A 19,591-nucleotide genomic window follows, 5' to 3' on the forward strand; every position below is an offset into this window, starting at 1 on the left:
CGGGGGCTCCGGGGCTGCGCGGCCCAGGGCGCCCTCGCAGGCCCTACTTCCCCAGGTAGTCTCTGCGCTCCTCGGGGGCCGCGGCGTCCAGGCCCCTGCACACCCACTCCGTGTCCTCCTCGTCCGGGCGGCGGCCGTCTTGGGGCGGCATGGCGGAGAAGGTGGCGAACTTGACCTTCTTCCGCGGGGCCGCGGGCGCCGCCCCGGGCCCCGGGCCGCGGGCGCCGCCGTTGAGGAGCAGGCGGTCGCGCTCCTCGCCGCCGCCCAGCCCTCGGTCCAGGACCGTGGTGCGCTCGTCCGGGCGCGGCGGCGCGGCGCCCCCGCCCTGCAGCCACACCCAGTCGTGCGCGTGGGCCTGGGGCGCCCGGCCCTCCGGGGGCGCGCGCTTGCGGCGGGACCTGAGCGCGAAGGCCGCGCAGTTGGCGAGGAAGACCAGGATGGCCAGGCCGAAGACGCCCAGCAGCGCGTACATGCCCACCTCCAGGTCGCTGGGGCCGCGCGCGCGCGGGGGCCCGGCGCCCGCCCCGGGCCGGCCGGCGGGCGCGGGGAAGTGGGCGAAGTCGATGGGGATGCGGTGCAGCGGCGCCTCCCCGGCCGGCCGCACCCCGGCCGGCCGGCCGCCCCTCACCACCCGGCGGTCGGGCGGCGGGGCGCCGGTCCTGGGCGGCGCCCCCTCGTCCCGCTCCGCCGAGGAGCCGCCCGGCGGGCGCCCGTCCGGGCCCGGGCGCGCGGGCTCCGGCCCCTTGGCCCGGCGGTCGCTGGCGTGGTTCTCCAGGCCCCCGTCCTCCGGGCGGCCGGGCGCGCCGGCGGCGTCGCGCTGCCCAAACCTGACCCGCACGCGGCCCAGGCCCGCGGCCAGCACGCTCTTGCGCTTGGACTTCTGGCAGGCCTCGGCGATGCTCAGGTCCAGGCGCAGGAGGGCGCCCTGGCCCTCGCCCTCGGCCACCACCGTGGGCCCGCCCGGGCCGCGGGGCCGCGAGACGGACACCACGGCCTCGTCCAGCGAGGCGGCGGCCAGCGAGAAGCCCTTGGCGTCGTAGATGTCCAGGGGCGTCACTGAGCCGTCGCTGAACTGCAGCCACGCGCTGACCACAGCCTCCTGGAGGGGGAGAGGCCGTCAGGGGGTGCGTGTCCCCCACCGCGGCCCGGTGCCGGCCGGCCGCCCCTCCCGCCGCCCCCCACACCTGCTTAGGCGCTCGCAGCAGCTCCTCGGCAGTGACCACGGCGGTGACCGCGCTGCTCCTGTCTGTGCTGGCGTGCAGGGTGACCGACAGCCCCGCCACCAGCTGCACAGCCAACGCGGTCACCGACACCTTGTCCTCCAACACGGTCACCGTCTTCTCCGCCAAGATGGAGTCAGACAGCGGGGACAGGACCTGTGGGGCGGGGACATGGGGACGCAGAGCTGGAGTCTCTGCCAGCCATGTGCCTCCATGCCAATGGCGTGAGGCACACAGCACAGGACACGCTGAGGTCCCCACGGACACCTCCTCCTCCCTGCCGAGATCTCCACGGACACCTCCCTCCCTCCCTCCCCTCTGAGGTCCCCAGGGACACTTCCTCCCCTTCCCCACTGAGGTCCCCATGGACACCCCCCTCCCCCGCTGACCCCCCCATGGACACACCCTCCTCCCCCCTCCCACTGAGGTCCCCACAGACACCTCCCCTCCCCGCTGAGGTCCCCACGGACACTCCCTTCTCCCCCCTCCTGCTGAGGTCCCCACAGACACCTCCCCTCCCCACTGAGGTCCCCACGGACACTCCCTTCTCCCCCCTCCTGCTGAGGTCCCCACAGACACCTCCTCCCCTCCTCGCTGAGGTTCCCACGGACACCTCCCTCCTCCCCTTCCCACTGAGGTCCCCATGGACACCCCCTCCCCTCCCCACTGAGGTCCCCACAGACAGCCCCTCCCCTCCCCGCTGAGGTCCCCATGGACACCTCTTCCTCCTACCCCCTGCCCCCACTGATCCCCCCCACGGACACCCCCTCCTCCCCCCTCCCACTGAGGTCCCCACAGACCCCTCCTCCCCTGCCCCCACTGATCTCCCCACGGACACCTCCCCCCCAGCCCCAGCTCTGTCCCGTCTGCAGGGCTGCTACACGAGGCCCCTGCTGTTTACATGGGGGGGCCCGGTCCCTGCACCTGCCCAGCCTGACCAAGGGCACAGGGTGAGCCTGCAGACCGGAGTCCCGGGAGATGCTTTCTGCTCGATCTGTGCACCAGAGCCGAGTTCTTGGTCCTCCGCTCCGCCCCACCAGCACGTCGTCCCCCAAATCCGAGGACGTGGTTTTTATTATTCGTTTTGATGAACAGGATGTAGGACTGTGGACCAAGTTTGTTGAGTGACTAGATGGTGTCCTACCTGGATGGCTGTCATGCCGACCTCCCGCCCCACCAGGACCCTGCCGTCGTGCAGTGTGGCCACGTGCGGAGCCTCCAGCTTCAGGAAGTCGGCCACCAGGTCTGTGACGTCCAGCTGCCAGTCGGGACTGAGCAGGTGGCTCAGCTGGCCCCAGGGCCCGGCGCCCTCGGACACAAACTGGGTGAGAACCCTCACGGTGGCGTGCTGGAACTGCAGGGCACAGCCTCGCCCCCGCTGCTCCTCCTCCTCCTCCTCGCTCTCCCGAGTGGGCCTGTGGAAACAAGGAGCTGGAGTCGGCGGCAGACGCTGCTGCTGGGATCAGGAGCTTCAAGGGCCTTCTCCAGGGCCCTCAGAGGCCCCGACCCCCACCCGCCCGCCCGGCTCACCGCTTGCTGGTCGGGATGGGGACCCGCCAGCCCTTGATCTGGCTGAGCTCCGTGTCGGAGACCTGGATTTGCAGCGGCAGCCGTGGTGCCCACACCGTGATGTGCAGGGGTGCGCTCAGGTGCTGGTAGGTGAAGCTCACGGCGGCGTCCACCTTGCCTTTCACCTCTTTGCCGTTGACGAAGACGTAGTTACAGTGGTCGGACACCTGCAAAGACAGACAGAGGGGGGTGCTCGGGGCCTCGCCCGCAGCTCATTCTCTTTGCTCGCAGAGCTCGTGCGCTCAGTCTGGGCTGCTCCCCGAGCCTGGAGGGGCGGCCGGTGCACTGAAGGGGACGGGGGCTGGTGGTTTCATCGAGGAGGGGGGAGTGGACAAGGTGACCGGGAAGGAGTTGGGACGGACACATAGATGAACGGATGGAGTACAGCTGCAGAGGGCCGATGGAGGATGGACAGATGGGAAGGCAGGGTGACAACAAGGCTTCAGGACACCCATCGTGGGTCTGGAGGCTATGAGAAGTTGAGGGAGCCTGACAGTGGAGACACATATCTATCTGGAAACTTCTAGCAAGCTCTCAAGTAGAGCTTCCTGACGTGGTGGGGCCACGGGCTCCTTTGAGAATACTGGAAAGTGGATTCTGGCTGAAGCACGGCGGGAGGCAGCCTTCGGGTGATGGAGTCCCTCCACAGCAGCTGGTTTCCGCGTCTCTGTCCCACGTCTTGTCCCCTCATGGCCCCAGGGCGGGGGCCGTGGATCCTGCCAAGAGCTGAGCCGTGATCTCCGTGCACGATGCTCAGACTCTCAACGGCCGCTCCGGGCCCCGTTTCCTTCTGCCACTCACACTTGGTCCGTGCAGGCAGCTGGCAAGGGCTGGACCTGGAGAATTGCCGCCATCTGTCAGGGGCGATGGCATCAACCGCGGGGAGGGAGCCTGAGGACCCGTCTCCTCACTCCTGGCCAGAGTAGCTTCAAGAGCGAGAGCGTGCCTCCAGTCAGTGTTGTAATTTACAGACCACTGGCTTCCTCTGTGCGTGGCGGGAGGGAACGCGGCCTCTCCAGAATGTATCAATCATTAAGAGGAGCGCCGGGGGCTGGAGCTGCTGAGTGGATGGAGCCCGGGCCCCGGCTGTCCCAGGCGGGGTCATAAACATCCAGAGAAGTCTGTCCATCACGTCCTGAGCGGCCGGTGGCAGGAACCACACTGAGGGCTTCACGGGATGAACCAAAACCCTGCTTCCCTGCTCGGTCAGCACAGGCTGCTGTGAGCTGAGGACTCAGACACCAACTCCACTTCCTCTCATGATGCTTTTCCTTTCTTTTTCTTTTTCTTTCCCCTCCCCCCAGTCCTGGAGCTTGAACTCAGGGCCTGAGCTCTGTCCTTGGGCTTTTCCCTCAAGGCTGGTACTCTGCTGCTTGATCCACAGCTCCATTTCTGTTTTTTTCTATGTATGTGGTTCCGGGGAATTGAACTTGGGTCTTCATGCATGCTAGGCAAGCACTCTACCACTAGGCCACACTCCCAGCTCAGGATTCTTTTCTATAGAAGGACAGGAGTGGTGTCCTGAGAGCCACACGCACACCTCCAGGTGTAGTCACCAACCCAGGCATTCTCAGTGCAGGCGTGTTCCACGCGTATCCCCCCGCCAGAGACAGGGGCCGCTCCCCAGGCCCAGGCTTCTCTAGCAGCACAGCTGGGGACACACACGGCTCACCCTGGGTTACATTGCGGGGATGGACAGCAGGAAGATGCCTGATGCCCCGGTCTCTGCCTCTGACCCCATCTTCTGCCTTCTGCTGGCAGCTCCCGCTGTGCATCCAGGGTCAAATCTCTGGGCCTTAGGCCCCGGGTGAGGATCGCCCACTAAACCCACAGCAGAGGGCACCCAGTAGGCCTGGCTCCTACCCAGCCAGCTCTGTATGTGTCCCTCACATAGCTGGATGGGAGCCTGCGCCCAGCCTGGGCTCAGGGCCGTGTTGCCCAGGCCCACCCGACAGCAGCACAGCCCCCTGGCTTCTTCCACTCTGCCTGGAGCCCGCCCAGCCCCTCCCCGCTCATTCCAGGAGGCAATTTCCAATCTGAATGCGTTTATTTCCCCGAGGATGCCGATTCTATTCCTGGAAATATCAGTAGTGCATTGCACATCACCACCACTCTCAGGGACTGAGGTCGGGTTCTGCATGCAACTCCACCACATTCGCTTCCAAGTCTCGTTCCTCTCCTGGCCACCAGAGGCTCTGAGACGTCTCTCCTCTAGAGGCCAGAGGACGTCTGCAGAACTCTCCCGACCCCAAGTGGCCGCGCCCGCCCTCCTGGCACCCACGCCTTCACTGCGCCAGCTTCCACCTGTCCCTCACTCTCTTCAGAGCGTTCGCCTCACCGCGGCTCCGGAGCCCCCTGTGCAGTGTGTGGAGTGCTGGCTTTCTGTGCCTGGGAGGCCGGAGTGAGGCGGGCAAGGCGGCCCGGGGTCACTCACCTTGAGGACGTCTTCGTCGGTGGCCCTGCACTCCACCAGCTCTGAGATGTCCCTCACCGTGCTGTTCTCCTCCACAGAGACGACCCTGACGGGCAGGGCCACTGTCTTCCCGGTGAGGATGGCCGTGTTCAGGAGCTCCGTGTCCTGCCGAGAAGCAGATTCGAGTGACCGAGGGCCGGGCCCCCTCCCGCCCCTGGGCCTGCCAGCGCCAGCCATCCTGTAGCCTCGGTCTCCCCCGCGTCCCCAAGGGGAGCAGTGCCAGAGGAGCGCTTAACCATCGTGGTTTTCGTGTGCGCAGAGGCAGGTTTGGGGTGTGCCTGGGCATCAGGGCGCGGGGTGGGGACAGCTGACATCTTCCCTCCCCGAGAAAGAGGTTGCATCTTTGTCCTTTGACCTTCTTCCCCGTAAGTGTATACTGCTTTAGCCCTTTCACAAATTGTATTTTTAATTTTTTACACTCATCAAGAGTGCCAAATTACTTCAGGCAAAGACTCAGAAGTGTGCAAGTGATGGGACCATCGAGGTGGCGCCGGGAGGGTGGCAGGGAGCACGGGGAGCTGAGGCTTCCACAGGCCTCTGGGGACGGGAAGGCCGAGGGAGGCCAGCTGACCTGCGCCGGCCGGCCACGCAGCCCAGGGAAACGCCTCTCCCCTCGGAAGGCGGCTGAGCAAATGAATGTCCCTGCCTCCCTCCCGAGGACACAGCCACCACTGCGCCCCTATCTGCGGGAGACCCCTCCTCCTTCCTCCACGTTCAAGTCGCTCTGGGCGCGAAGCTGGGTACAGGACACACACTTCACCCATCTGTCAATTTGCTGCTAACACAAGATGGAGAAGCCATTCCACAAGCACGCATTTAAAACAAGAAAGCAATTCAATTTGGGCAGCCGCTGTTCTCTGAAGGTCCGGCTATCACTGCACCATTACCTGGATTGTCCTTTGGGGTGGCGAGGGGAGGGAGTGAGAGCCACATCCCAAAGCAATGCTACGTGCTCCCTGCCCAGAAAGGAAAGGACCCGGGGCGGAGACAGCGCGTCATTACCACGCTGTCCTCCCATCACTGCTGCAGCCACCGCAGCCCGGGAGCCTGGAGGTCTGCACTGGGCACGGCCGCTCCCAGAAGTGGGGGGATGCAGAATGGGGTGCAGCCTAGGACGGGTTCCAGCCCGTGCCCCGCTGGGCCTCCCCACCAGCACCCGCTGTAAACAGTGGTTGACACCTCCCCCTAGTGGCGGAGAGGCGTCTCCCAAACAACCCGAGCGCCTTTCCCTTTTCTTTTACTCAGCAAAAGCAAAACCACCATGCTTCACCGGAGCAGAGTGGAGCTCACCCTCCTACCACGGTGAACAGAACCAGAGCGCCTCCGAGGATCACAGAAGTGCTTGTGATGAGATGTAATGCAATCACATCAGGAGTCCTGGGCCCCGAACCTCAACTCCGTGGGCCTTCGAGACCCAACCCTGTCTCACCCCACCTCCAGCATTCAAAAGCCAAACGTGGTGGCCTGTGCCCGGCATCCCTGCACGCAGGAGGCAGAGGCAGGAGGATCAATGTTTGAGGCCAGCCTGTCCCCAAACACAGGACAAACAAACATAGCAATGAGAGGTTCCCTCAGGCCATTACTCAATCTCTGCTGGGAAATCTGGGCAGGCAATGGCAAGTCTGCTTCCTGTCTCCATGGTTTTGTCCTTTCTGGAAAGTTTGTTTCCTACAATATGCAGTCCTGTATATTCCTTTAGGCATGTGATTCCTTTATGCTGGCTTCCTTCACTGTGGCTGTCACCTGGACGCCCATCGCTTGGTCCCATTTTTTACCTCGTGAGGGCTACATGGCTTGGTGTCCAAAGGACCCGAGAACTGCAGGGTTCTAGACTGCGTACTGTCTCTGTGAGAATGGCTGGGTTCTAGACTGTGTGCTGTCATGTGCTGAGCTGTGTCTCTGACAACTGTTTACCTCACACACACACATGCACACATGCGAAGAAAGGGAATACCTCTCAGGGAAATAAATGAATGCGTGGACTCTGACCTTTATAAGCTCCAGATGGAAGGGAAAATCCTGTTTCATCTAGTTGGCCTTATATTAATTTATAAAGCAGAATACCAAGATTAATTCTCATTCAAATGTGCACCTAACGTAAGCTTCTCAGAAATGAAATTCCCTGTCCTTTCTTCTTTCAAGGATGCTTGGTGGGTGAGGCTGGAGGCCGCCTTGAACTCTGCTCTGGGCTCTCCCCGAAGCACTGCCTTTGAACCTCGGTGGCCGCCTGGGACGCCAGCCTCCCGGCCTCCCACAGCAGGCGGTGTCTGCGGCAATGTGAGGCAGGAACTTGCGAGCCAGGCCCTCGGATCTCAGCAAGCGCCCTGAAATACTCATTCCACACACCGCGATCCCTGTCCTTTGTGTGAGCCGCCCGCACACCCCGTCAGGCCTACTGGAAGTGTCAGGGAAGGGGAGATTTGCTAAGAAATGCTGCTTCCAAGGGCAGGAGATGAGCGGGACCAGCCGAGGCGGCAGGGAGCCGGGCCCCATAGTGATCATCCCAGCGAGGAGGGGAGGGGCAGGATGAGGGTGCCACGGTGCCGTGGGGGGGGGGGATGCGGCCACCTGGGGCAGAGCCTCACCGCGGCCAGCGGGACGATGCCCTCCAGCTCCTTCGGGCTGACGAGGATCTCGGAGACGGCCAGGTCCGAGGTGCCCCTCCGCGGGTACTCCACCTGCCACGTGATGAGCTGCGTCCCCGACAGGCCGCTGGCGCTGCCCACTTCGAAGGTCACCTGCACCACCTCGGTGAGCACGCTGCCGCTCCTGGAAGGGCGGGAGGAGAGGGCTGTCAGTGGCTCCGTCCCGGGCCCCGCCCGCCCACCAGGCTTACCAGCTGGCTGCGGAGCACTGGGGCAGAGCCTCACCCAGCAGCAGAGTCTGGGCTGAAAAACCGTAAGGGCCGACCAGCCCTGATGAACCCACGCCACGGACGAGCTCACGCAGGCCCCGACCTTGGACCGCGCCCACGCCAGCTTCCCTCGATCTAGGCACGAAGAACCCACACTGGGCCCCGAGAGAGGAGAAGCTGCTTGGTGCCCACAGGCAGTCTGGGAGGGAGTCAGAGAGGCGCCTGCCGGAAACCAGCCAGGATCGGGGAGCCCGGGCCCACCAGCCTCCTCCAGCTCTGAGGGACGCGGCCCCATGGCCTAGGGGAGAAGCAAGCCCTGAGCAAGGAGACACTTAGTGGACAGGGGCGGGGGCCGGAGGGCGGGGGCGTCTCATGTTTCTGGTCCTCACTCTCCTAAGCAGCATTTGCACGTCATTCCTCTTACATCTGCCTGGCAGGGGCTGCGAGTGCAAGACTGGCCTGGGCCGGCTGGAAACTAGTCGTTCTCTAACACCCCTGGATTTAAAAGTCAGAGCTACTCTTCCAACCACCCCGCGATGGACAGCACAGTGGGCTCTGCGTGAGGAAGGTGGCTGAGTGGGGGCTGAGGCTCTGCACACATCAGTGGATTTTAGCAGGACTGGATGCTGAGGGTGCCTGCAGGGACCACTGGCTGGACTGGCAGAGCCTGGACGGGGCCGTGCTCTTCAAGGCTGGCCCAGAGCTCTCCGACGGCGACCAGGAGCGGGGAGACTCCGCCACTCACTATGAACCCTGATTCCTTCCAGTCTGTGAGCCCAGCTCCCCGCCCCCCCCAGACTGAGCCCCAGATGCAGGGTGGCAGGAAGTCCACCACGGGTCTGCCTGTGGCCCGAGCCTCACTGTCTCGAGCTGATCACTTTGCCATGCCCTCCCCTGAGCACGCCCAGAGCCCGCCCCAGGTTGGTGGGGACTGCAGTGCTGCTGGAGTAATAAATAGAGGATTTACACACTTAGGTGACCCAGAGTCACAACTCACTAAAATCAATACTGTGATTTACCGCAGTTACTCTTCAAAGAAAAATTTCAAAATTGGCTTAAAAAAACCCCTCTTACTCAAAAGCAAATAAATTCTCCCAACGGTTACAACAGCTTTGAATCGGTGAAGACCCAATGCATCCAGCCCCTGACCACTGGACTCAAATGGTGAGAAAATGGAGTCTGAGAACGCGGCAAACAAACAACGCACCAAAGATGTTACTTCCCCACTGTGGGGTAGTGAGGGGTTTTGGCTTTGAAGTCTCCACCACTGCTGGACTGACGGATAAGGGAGAGAAGATTGAACGGACACCTCAACACGACCAGACACAGTGGAGTCCAAGAAGAACAGGTGTGCAGAGTGACAGCTCAGCGTTCTGCCCAGCCCCGACCTGTCCTGCTCTCAGGTGTCTGCGCTCGACGTCCACCACGGCTCACGGGTCACCGTGGCCATGCTGTGCCACTGCTCGCTTGTTCACCCCGCTGCCAACTGTCACCAGGGCTCAGGGTGTGTACCAGGCACCTCCTGGCCAGGACTGTGGGTGTTTACCGCCCTGGCAGTTCCTCTCCTGCCTCCTCTCTCGCCAGTGCGGGCTGTGTGGTAGCGTGGACGCTGTGTCCCTCCGTCCCCACCATGGGACACAGTGCTGCTCTGCTCAGGGGAGGCATGCAGCAAATATTTGCTGACTGAATAATGAATGAGCGGCTCCAGGAGCCAGCTTCTGACATTCACACCTCTCTTTCAGGTGCACATGAGTTTCTGCTCGGGAGGAGAGCGAGCAGCTCTGCCTGGCTGGGGACGGCGGGAGGGCATCCTCCGAAGCTTTCGGCTTCTCCAGGCGGGCTGGGCTGGTTCCAGCAGCAGGGAGAGAGGCAGACTCCACTGGAAAGCTTCCAAGGAAGCAAGCCAGGCTCGAGAGTCCGCTCTGAAAACTTTGCATTCCCCAAATATCACCGAGGACAGATGCTGGAGCCACTCCAATGCGCGGTATTGAATTTTATGCCTGCTAAGCTCTACTAAATACATAATGAGGAGGCTGAATTAACTATGCAAAAGTGTAATTTACCGTTAATGTTTGTAATTGATGGGTTGTGGGTCTCGGTGGCAGTACCGACTGCTGAGACAAAAAGTCCCCAAAAGGGATCCGGGGAAAGTTTTCTCATTTGGAACAGAAGGCTTGCTCTGCCCATCACCCCACGGCCCCCTCATCCATCCACCACCTATCTGACAGGCGCCGATTTGTGCAATGCACCCCTGTGGATGGGAGGGGTGAGGGTCACCTCAAGAAGTCCCAGATATCTGCTGTTCACTTCCTGTTCTAAAGACACAGCAAGTAGTGAGACCTTTCCAGCGCAGGCAGGCTGGCCAGGCTTTGGGTGCCATCGCTCCCTGGCTCTGGTCCTGGAGTCCAGTGCAATGTCACGGTCCACCAGGCAGGCATTCCCTCTGCCCCTGGGGAACCGCTGCACACAGAGTACATGCAGCACTCAGCGTGGTGGACTCTGTACGAGCAGTCTCTGTCCTCCACTTCCCAGATGGCTCTGGTGGTCTTGGGCGTCGTTTTTCCTTCTAGAAAAGGCTCTCAGGGCACCCCTTGGCAGCCAGGGTCAGAACTAGAGTGCATGATGGTTCTTTTGTCTTCTTTTAGTTCTTTGGGTGGAAGGGTGTCAAATCCAGTAGCAGCAAGATGGGAGATTCATCTAAGCAGAGCCCCAGGTGCAGGCTGTGGTGTCCTGGGTTTACGCTGACCCCGGGCCTCCCGGTGGCCTGCAGGAAGCCTGGCTGCCGGCACCCCAGCCCGGCTGCGGGCTGCACACAGCCATGCGCGTCGGGAACTCTGCAGAGGGAGCTCTCTCCAGTGACCAAGGAAGGCCCGGACGGAACAAAGGCAGGCCAGCAAGAGCAGGAGGCACGATGGCCTCAGGAACCACACCGAACCCCAGGGGAGCCACAGCCACAACGGCAAAGGGCCACTGAGGGAAACTGAGCCGAGCTGCGGCTGGGGGAGGCCAGGGTGGCCAACCTCACCCCTGAAGCGGCCCGTCCCTCTGGCTGTCCTTTGCACAGCTGGCCCTGCTTTCCTTCTCCACATAGGAGTCACCACCTTCAAATGCTTGGGCCCTGGTCTCTGCACCAGGCCCACCCCATGGCATCTTGCTGCCAGAAAGCTATGCCTACTGCAACTCTTGTGGGTCTCAGTGGCCCTCTCCTCACTTGCCTCCGTGGCATCAGCTTCTTGAGATGTGAAATTAGTCTGGGTTACCTTCATGTCCCCTGGGCATGATGCCTGGAAACCTGGGAGGTGGCGATCACGTCTGCCCTGGCTTAAAGAACGCACCTTACTGCTCTCCTGGTGGGCTCCAGCTTCCTTGCTGGGGTTGCGGGTGCATGCCCCAGCCCCACCTCCTGCAGACCGCCCGCTCCCTTCCCAGGGGTACAGCAGGCAGATGGAGCAGATTCGAGCTCAGGGAGAGGAGACAAAGTGACCCTCACTTATGGGGGGCCACTGGAGAGCACAGCTGTCATAACTTCCAGAACCCTCAATCTGTCCCTGCTCCAGAAAAGTCAAATTCTTGCAAGTCCCACCTTACGCCCACAGAGCTGAATTTGAATCTCCAGGGCCACCAGAAGGGGAGGGGGAGTCCTGGCATGGCCTCCCCTATCCACCCAACCCAGGGCCTTAACTGCTCAGCACCTTCAGTCTAGGAAAAGCCACGTTTGGGGGCCACAGAAAATAGAGGATCAGAACAGAACTACCGTGTAGAAGAGAATAACCCCTGTCACCCAGGACTTCTGTGACTGTACAGATGGCATGGCACTGGATAACGGGTGCTGCACCCAGCTCAGCGGGCCAGGTGGCTGAGGGCTGTCCTGCCCCGGTGGCAGCAGTCCCTTCAATCCCCCCTTCACTCGCCTCAGAGCCCCACCGAAGCAGCCCGGGAGTCCCGTAAGGACTGGGAGAAGCATGTAGCTCTGATGCATTAGATGTCTGTCATCTCAGGGCACAGCACGGCCGCCCATCGGCTAGCATGGCAGCCTGGCAGCGTGTGTCTGCGGACTGCTCTTATCCTGTCAGCCGGACCTGTGGTAAAGGGCCACTTCCTGGGGGTAACCCAGCCTGAACCCAGAATGTCGGAGTCCACCGCAGCTCTGCAGGGCTGGTGAGGCAAGCCGGCTGGACCGGCCCTTCCCAGTTCTTGCGCTGCCAAGAAGGAAGCGGGGGACGTGTGACGGGCCGTGGCCTCGGCCCCTCGTGGCTCTCCTCGCACCCCAGCCTTTCCGGCTGCCTCTAGCGACCCATGGCCCCTGCTCCCAGAGCTGCCTTCGTTGCTCTGTAATCTCCCAGCCCCGCTCCAGGCACCTGTTTGCTCGTGACTCTTGCGCCTCCGTTGGCCTCAGTTTCCTCTTCGTAAGAGGACACGTAAGCCACTGCTCGGACAGCAGGATATGTATTTTCTGGCTCCAGAAAGACACTGGGGACGCAGAGCCGTGGAAAACCTGCACAGTGATCCCTGCCTCACCGGGCTGTCTGGCAGCCACGAGAGGCCTGCTGTCCTCTCCAGGGCCCTCGTGTTCTAACTCCACAGTGGCCTGTGACAGAGGCAGGTGGAGGTCACCAGGACCACGGCTCCTCCTCCTCCACAGCTGTCACCAGACACAGCGGGAGAATCAGGGAGTGGGTGTGGGGGAGGGCAGGGGATGATAAAACCAGTAACTAGGATCAAAACCATCTTCCCCACTCTGTTCTCCAGCGAGCATGTTTTCTTCCCAATTCCTTGGATCATGGGACCCACAGGACGGACAGACGGAACCCTGGCTGTCAGGAGCCCCTCCCGCCTCCCCTCAGGCAGCAGAGACGGAGCCCGGAGCCCAGCGTTTCAAAGCTGAGCCACTGAAGCCATAGCTGCTTAGCCGGGGCCATCCGAGGGGACCTCCAATTTAGAAAGAGCCATTCTTAGATGTCTTGGAAACAGCCCGAGTAGAGAGTAAAGAGGCTGCGCTGAACTGCATCCTTTGAGAAATCAGTGTAAAGGCTGCAATTTCGTCTTGGAGTAAACTCTGTTTAGGGGGCTCCCTGGACTCAGAGGCCGACGGGAATTGACTAATGCTGTGTTCACACTACAAATGGAAAACATCAGCTTGCTGAAAAATGGTTTCAATCCCACCGCCCTCCTCGCACCCAAGTAGTGGAAGGAGAGGGTGATGGGGCCTCTGTCCCCTCTCCCGCCCATGGCCTTGCCTAGGGGAGGGGGCAATGCTGAGTCCCCGGCAGGCCAGGGGCCTCTAGGGACCTTCATCACACTGCACAACACACACCTTCCAGAAAACATGGATTGTGCATCTGTAACGTGCAAGGTGGTTTGCCAACGGAGACGGAACAGCAACGAAGAGTGGTTTCTCAAATTGGGTGGGAGAGACCAGAGGAGAGGGCTGAATGGGAGGGGGCAGACTCTGAGGTGGTGTGAGGCTCCAGGCATGGACCCTGCTCCTGACAGAGCTCCAGAAGGGCCGGGCAGGCTCTGCCCCTCCTCCTGGCCTCCCACCGGGCGGGCCCTGGCCTCTCCAGAGGGCTGTGATTCTGCAGCTCAGCACCAGAGACAACTGGAAATTCACGCCCACTGAGGCAGCTCGGTGGCGAGGAGTGAGATTCGCTCTGACCGCTGGGCGTGCCTCCCTCTTCAGGATTCCTGGGTGAGTCGGGTGGGGGTGGCAGTGACAGCACTGTCGGAGCCCTGCAGGCCACACGCAGCCTGTGTGCACAGATCAAGCGCTCTCCTCACAAACGCAGGGCCTGTGGAGCGGGGTCTGCCCCGCTTTAATTTCTGTGCAGCCCCCCCCCCCTTACCACACACACAGGCAAAACCCCGAAGTCTGTTACTCATGCCAGCTGCACACCCAGACTGGCCGAAGGGAGCAGCTCTAAGTCAGCCTAGGGAAAGGGGTGGGTGGGGAGCACCCTGACTCAGGGCCCTGCTTGGGCAGCGGGGGGCTTCTCTACACAGCTCCACCTCAGAGACACATCTGCCTACCCCTGGACGGCTCAGCTTAGCTTCCGGCCTAACAAGGGCCATGGTTCTCCCCGTGGAAAGATGGGGGGCATGGTGGGAACGAGGGGTGGGCCCCACACCTAAAGGAATGCTGAAGCACACGGGGCAGTCTAGTGGCTCTACGTGTTTATGTAAGCGTGGAAAAGTACAAGCCCAAGTCTCATTCCACCCCGCAGCCAATAATCCCGTTAACCATAACAGAGCAGAATTTTAGTCTGGCAAAGTAGGTTACAGATTGCTAAATATACACTGCTATGTGAATGCTGTGCACTTGTGAAGTCACACAGTGCCATCCAGGCTGTCATTTACATGTAAGCAGATAGTACGTATTTGTTACATATTGCCAAAGCAAGCCTATTTGATAATTCTTTTCCTGACTTTTAAAGACAGTTAAGAATGTGACACCTGCCTGCAGCCACACACAAAATCCAAGCACTCCACACAATAAAGGCTTACTACCGCACTCCCTGGCATTCAGTTCCCACCCACCACTGAGCTCCCATGCCCCCCCCTCCGGGCAGCTGCTCAGACCCACGGCACGTCCACTCCCACATGGAGCTATTGTTTCTTTACAATTACGGCAAAATACACGGGGTACACAAGCACTCGGTGCTGGGGGGGGCAGGCACCTCCCGTCCGTCTGCACAGCTCCCACCCCCAGGGCGCTGGGTTCCTCCCCAGGGTCTCACAGGGCTCCCTAGAGAACTTTCTGGGCCTTTCTAGATCTCATCTCCAATGAGGATTCCACTTAATGGGAGCACTAGAATGTCCTTTGCTCATTTCTTCCGGTTCATGGCAGACGGTGCCACTGAATCTGTAAGAAGCCACAGGGCATGGTGGGTCACCGTGGACTGGCATTTCAAATCTCATCTCACCAAAACGCTGTCCCCAAAGCGAGAGCCAAATTACAGCTTCAAGGACTGGGGAGGGAGGGCCAGGAGTGTGGTTCACTGGCAGAGTGCTCGCCTAGCACGCACGAAGCCCCCGGTCCCATTCCTCAGTACCACATACTCAGAGAAAGCTGGAAGTCGTGCTGTGGCTCAAGTGACAGGGTGCTGGCCTTGAGAAAAATGTGCCCAAGGACAGTGCTCAGGCCCTGAGTTCAAGCCCCAGGACTGGCAAAAAAAAAAAAAAAAAAAGACTTGGGAAGGAAATGCCTGCATGATGCAAGTCTTAGGCCTTGGGTTTCACCTCCAGCACTGCCTGCAAACAAAAGACTTGTTCCACAGGACAACCTCAAAAGAGCAAGGCCTCCGTGCAGACATTTCACCACAGGAACACCAAGTTTAAGGACAGGGCAGCAGCCGACAGAAGTAGACTGCACTGGACGAGGCACGCTTGCTTTGTCGGCTTGTTTTGGCGGAGCTGTGTTTGGACTCACAGGTCTGGAATCCTGAGGATGCTCGGCTGCTAAACAGAACCATCAGTATTTGGGGGCTGCGTATTTTGAGACAGGGCCTCGCCCCTGTTGTGTGCTCCCCTGGACTGTGACCGCCTGCTCTGAGGCTTTCCCTCGTAACCAGCTCTGGTGACACGGAGACTTGTGGAGTGAGCCATCTTGGCTGGCTTGGCATTTTGATTCTGCTGCTTTGCAGCTTTCCACAGAGCTGGGGTGACAGTGCCATCCCACACAAATCCGGGTAAGAAGGGGTCTCCTGGGTGTGTTCGGTGGTTGGCCTCAGACCACAGTTCTACCCAGCCCCCCACCTCCCGCGTGGCTGGGGTACGAACGGGAGCCCTGGTGCCCTGTCTGGGCCCCCAGTGGATGACCCTTTCTGGACCCCACCTTCCTCTCTTGGTGGAGATCTTGGCTGGGTGTGACAGGAGCGAGGCTGGGCCAGACCAGGTCCACCCTGCCACACTGACCTGAAGGATTGGCACGTGGTGAGCCGGAGAAAGGCCGTGGAAACCGGGTCAGGGCGGATGCGATCAGTGCTGTGGGCACAGAAAACTCGGAAAGGCAGAAGCAACCCCAGCTTTTGACAGTGCCTGTCGGTGATCAGGCAGAGAGGGAGAGAAGGCTGATGATTCGGATTCGGCCGCATGGAAGAATGCATGGGGCAAGGAGGGAGGGGCGAGTTGGCTTCGTGAGGAGCCCAGCGCCATCCCACCACCAACGGCCAAGCACACGACTCTCACAGCCCCACACTGGTTCATGTGCTTTCGGGGACGGTGGGACCTCTCCCATGCAGTGAGAGCTCAGGGCTGTCAGCTCAGGCTAGGCTGGACGCTGGGGCCTGAGTGACGGCAGAACTATCTCTAACAGCGACATCTGGGTCACCACTAAGCTTGGCATTCAGACCTGTGTCATGGCCGGGCTGGTGTTTATTTAACGGAGCGAACCGCAGGGCCTAGCCAGCCACGTGCCTGTCTTCTCCTTTCCCGGGCGGAAGCAGTTATGCTGTCCAGTTACCTCCTGAGTCCAGACTCCCGCAGACCCATTCAGTAGAGGCCCCAACGAGCCCCTCCGTTCAGCCTTCTCTGCCGGCAAGCGCGGGGCACTGACTGGACAGGTGATGTTTCTGCTCGGGTATCTCGGGGGGGCTGCTGTGTGGAGGATGGCCACCTCCGGGCGGGATTTCAGAGGACTACCAACTCTGGGCCTGGCCACAGGAGAGACCAACAGCTCCTGTGTGGAGAGTAGCTTCCCACAGCCCGGCTTCTGGACAGCTGCCCTATTTTTTGCCTCTGGGGAGCAACAGGTCCTCCTTAAGGTTCAGCTGGAACCCTTCCTCTCGGTGGGGAGCCTTTCTTGCTGGCTCTCCCAGGTTTCCTGCCTTGGCAGGCGTAAGGCCCTAACTCGGACGCTTTGTCCCTGATGGTTTGTCACTTCCTTTGCTAACACAGCCTTCCAGCTCAGAGGCCTGCACTCACCCAAACCTGACAGAAGCCCGTAGCTCCAACTCCATGCTCAGAAATGACATGAGGAGACTAAGGGCCAAGGTGCTGGGAGGTCCGCGGCCCAGGAGTTTAACCAGCAGGCTTTCACACGCCTCTCCCTTATTTGTGCCACAAGTGAAGTCCAGGAAATGTGTCACCAAGACCTCTGGAGTGGCCAAAGACCTGGAATTTCTGTACCCAAAGCAGAGAATGGTTATCAGTTGAAGAGAGGATCCCAAATCGCTCTGCAAAGTGTCAGTTCCAATATACAGTCCCGCACGTCTCGGTACATGAGATTATTAGATGCTTGAGCCAGCACCAGACCCACAGACACAGAACCCCGCTCGTGTGTGTGTGTGTGTGTGTGTGTGTGTGTGTGTGTGTGTGCTGGTCCTACAGCTTGAACTCAGGGCCTGGTCACTGTCCCTGAGCTTCTTTTGCTCAAGGCTAGCACTTTACCACTTGAGCCACAGCTCCACTTGTGGCTTTTCTGGGAGGTGAGTGGGGGTCTGAGCCCTGTGCGCTTTCCTGCCTGAACTGGCTGCAAACTGAGGTCCTCAGAGCTCAGCCTCTGAGTAGCTGAGTCACTGGTGCCTGGGCTGGAATTCATGTGTTCTTTTATTTTTTAATTGTGTGCCCCCTCAGCTCCTATTAAGCAGGGGTATCATTTTTGCTGGTTTGTGAGCAACTCTGATTTTCTTTTGTAGGGAAAGGCCTGTTTGTATATTGCTCGACAACTTTCCATCGGGCTTGTTTATCTTTGTCTTATTCTCAGGACTTATCCTCTGTTGAACGAGCTGCAACATTGCCAGTCTATCTGGCGTGTTTTTCTCCAGCCAGGGCATGTGGGCGCTGAGGGATGTGACTCCCGCCATTCTCTGGCCAGCTCCCCGCCGGCCAGCTGGCCAGTGAGTGTCAAGACCCTTCCTGTGCTGTCCCCCTCCCAGGATTTTCTCAGTGGCACCGGACCATCAGCCGTGCATCACGCCCAGTCCATCTCTCCAGAGAATGTGCGTCCATCATCTGTTTTCTCCATTTCCTCATCATTTTGTTCCGTGATGGCTGGCACCAGGATGCCCTGAGCCAGGCCCTCGAGTTAATGCTGTAAAAGAGAAGACGAGAAGCCAGGAACTTCGACCTCCGCTGCCTGCCTCCAAAATGCATCCCAGCTGGGTCTCACGCGCACCTCAGATCCTGCACGGCTGTGATCGCAGGAAGCTGTGTTTTAAGGACTGGGGAAAGAGGCTCCGATGCAGGGACCCTGGGGTTTTGTGATCGTGACGAGAACCAGTCCTCTTCAAAGCAAGTGCTGAAATACTGCTAAGTCTTTCTGACCTTCCACCAGGGTGCCCTGCAAGGGAAACCTGAATGAGAGAGAAGAAGGATGGAAGGAAGAAAGAAGGGAGGGAAGAGGACAGGAGGGAGGGAGGAAGAGGAAGGGAGGACTGGAATTCTGCAGATGGAGGAGCGGAGGCTGGGGAGATTCCGTCTTCGGTCCCAGGTGCTCCAGGCAGTCCTGCGGGTGGCGGCCAGGGCCCCCTCTCTGTTCGAGAGCCCGTGCGCCCCGCCTTGGCCCGGGCTCTTCTTCTCTTGCTCCGGCTTCCTCTTCCTCTTCCGGTCAGCTGTCTGCCCCGTCTAGAGCAGCTCAGCCCTCTGGGACCAGCGATGCAGAGGCAGCGCCTTGGCCTGACCTGGGCCCGTGCGGTCCAGTGGCGTCTCCTGCTCCCCATCGCTGGCCCTGCTGTCAGCCGTCGGCCTTAGTATTCCACTGCAGTGCCGTCGGGGTTTGGTTTTATTTGTTGCCACATAAGCAGGACATGAGTCATTCCCGAAGAACAGAAGTCACGTCTGTTTGGGGTCAGGTTTTCATGATTTCCCTCTATACTTGTAACTGCTTTTCTATGACCTTTATTTCCTCCTCCTCCTCCTCCTCCTCCTCCTCCTCCTGCTCGAAGGGCAGGCCTGGGGCTGTGAAATCCTTGGGAACCCACAATGAGGGAAGAGGCTGGCGCAGCAAGTATAGCTGCATCCAGAAGGCAACAAACTGCTTTTCTGCGGGTGGTGTACACAGAGAAAGCAAAGCTTAGAGCAGAATTCAAGGATGAGAAGACCCGCCAACATCCTGCAGTCAGCAAGTCAGCAAGTAGGCCTTGAGCACAGGGCAGGAAGCCACGGGTGACACGCTGTCCACGGTGACACGCTATCCACGGGTGACACGCTGTCCACGGGTGACACGCTGTCCACGGTGACACGCTGTCCACGGGTGACACGCTGTCCACGGTGACACGCTGTCCAGGGTGACACGCTGTCCAGGGTGACACGCTATCCACGGGTGACACGCTGTCCACGGGTGACACGCTACCCACGGGTGACACGCTGTCCACGGTGGCTGCACATCCCGCTTGCCCAGTGGACTGTCGCTGCCCTTCCACGTGTGACACGGAGATGGGTTATACCGTTCCAATGGTGAGTGCTGCTTCAGGAGGTGAGGGCAGAGCGGGCCCTGGTTGCACCTTCTGAGCTTTTGGGCTAAAGCCACGAGGGCCCAGG

General features: G+C 60.4%; 1 protein-coding gene across 1 annotated transcript in view; it reads right to left on the minus strand.

The window, feature by feature from the left end:
* Positions 1–19,591, minus strand: part of Tmem132c (transmembrane protein 132C) — a 140,144-nt gene continuing 120,553 nt past the window's right edge. The window contains exons 5-10 of the mRNA XM_090319948.1: positions 7,848–8,031; positions 5,224–5,367; positions 2,751–2,956; positions 2,365–2,635; positions 1,185–1,376; positions 1–1,099 (exon numbers count right to left, since the gene is read on the minus strand). Coding sequence (XP_090176074.1) covers positions 44–1,099; positions 1,185–1,376; positions 2,365–2,635; positions 2,751–2,956; positions 5,224–5,367; positions 7,848–8,031 — 2,053 coding nt within the window. The 3' untranslated portion in view covers positions 1–43. The remainder of the gene's footprint in view (positions 1,100–1,184; positions 1,377–2,364; positions 2,636–2,750; positions 2,957–5,223; positions 5,368–7,847; positions 8,032–19,591) is intronic.

Source organism: Megascapheus bottae, chromosome 28, assembly GCF_031878675.1.
Source record: "Megascapheus bottae isolate mThoBot1 chromosome 28, mThoBot2.hap1, whole genome shotgun sequence".
In the NCBI taxonomy this organism is placed as follows: Eukaryota; Metazoa; Chordata; class Mammalia; order Rodentia; family Geomyidae; genus Megascapheus; species Megascapheus bottae.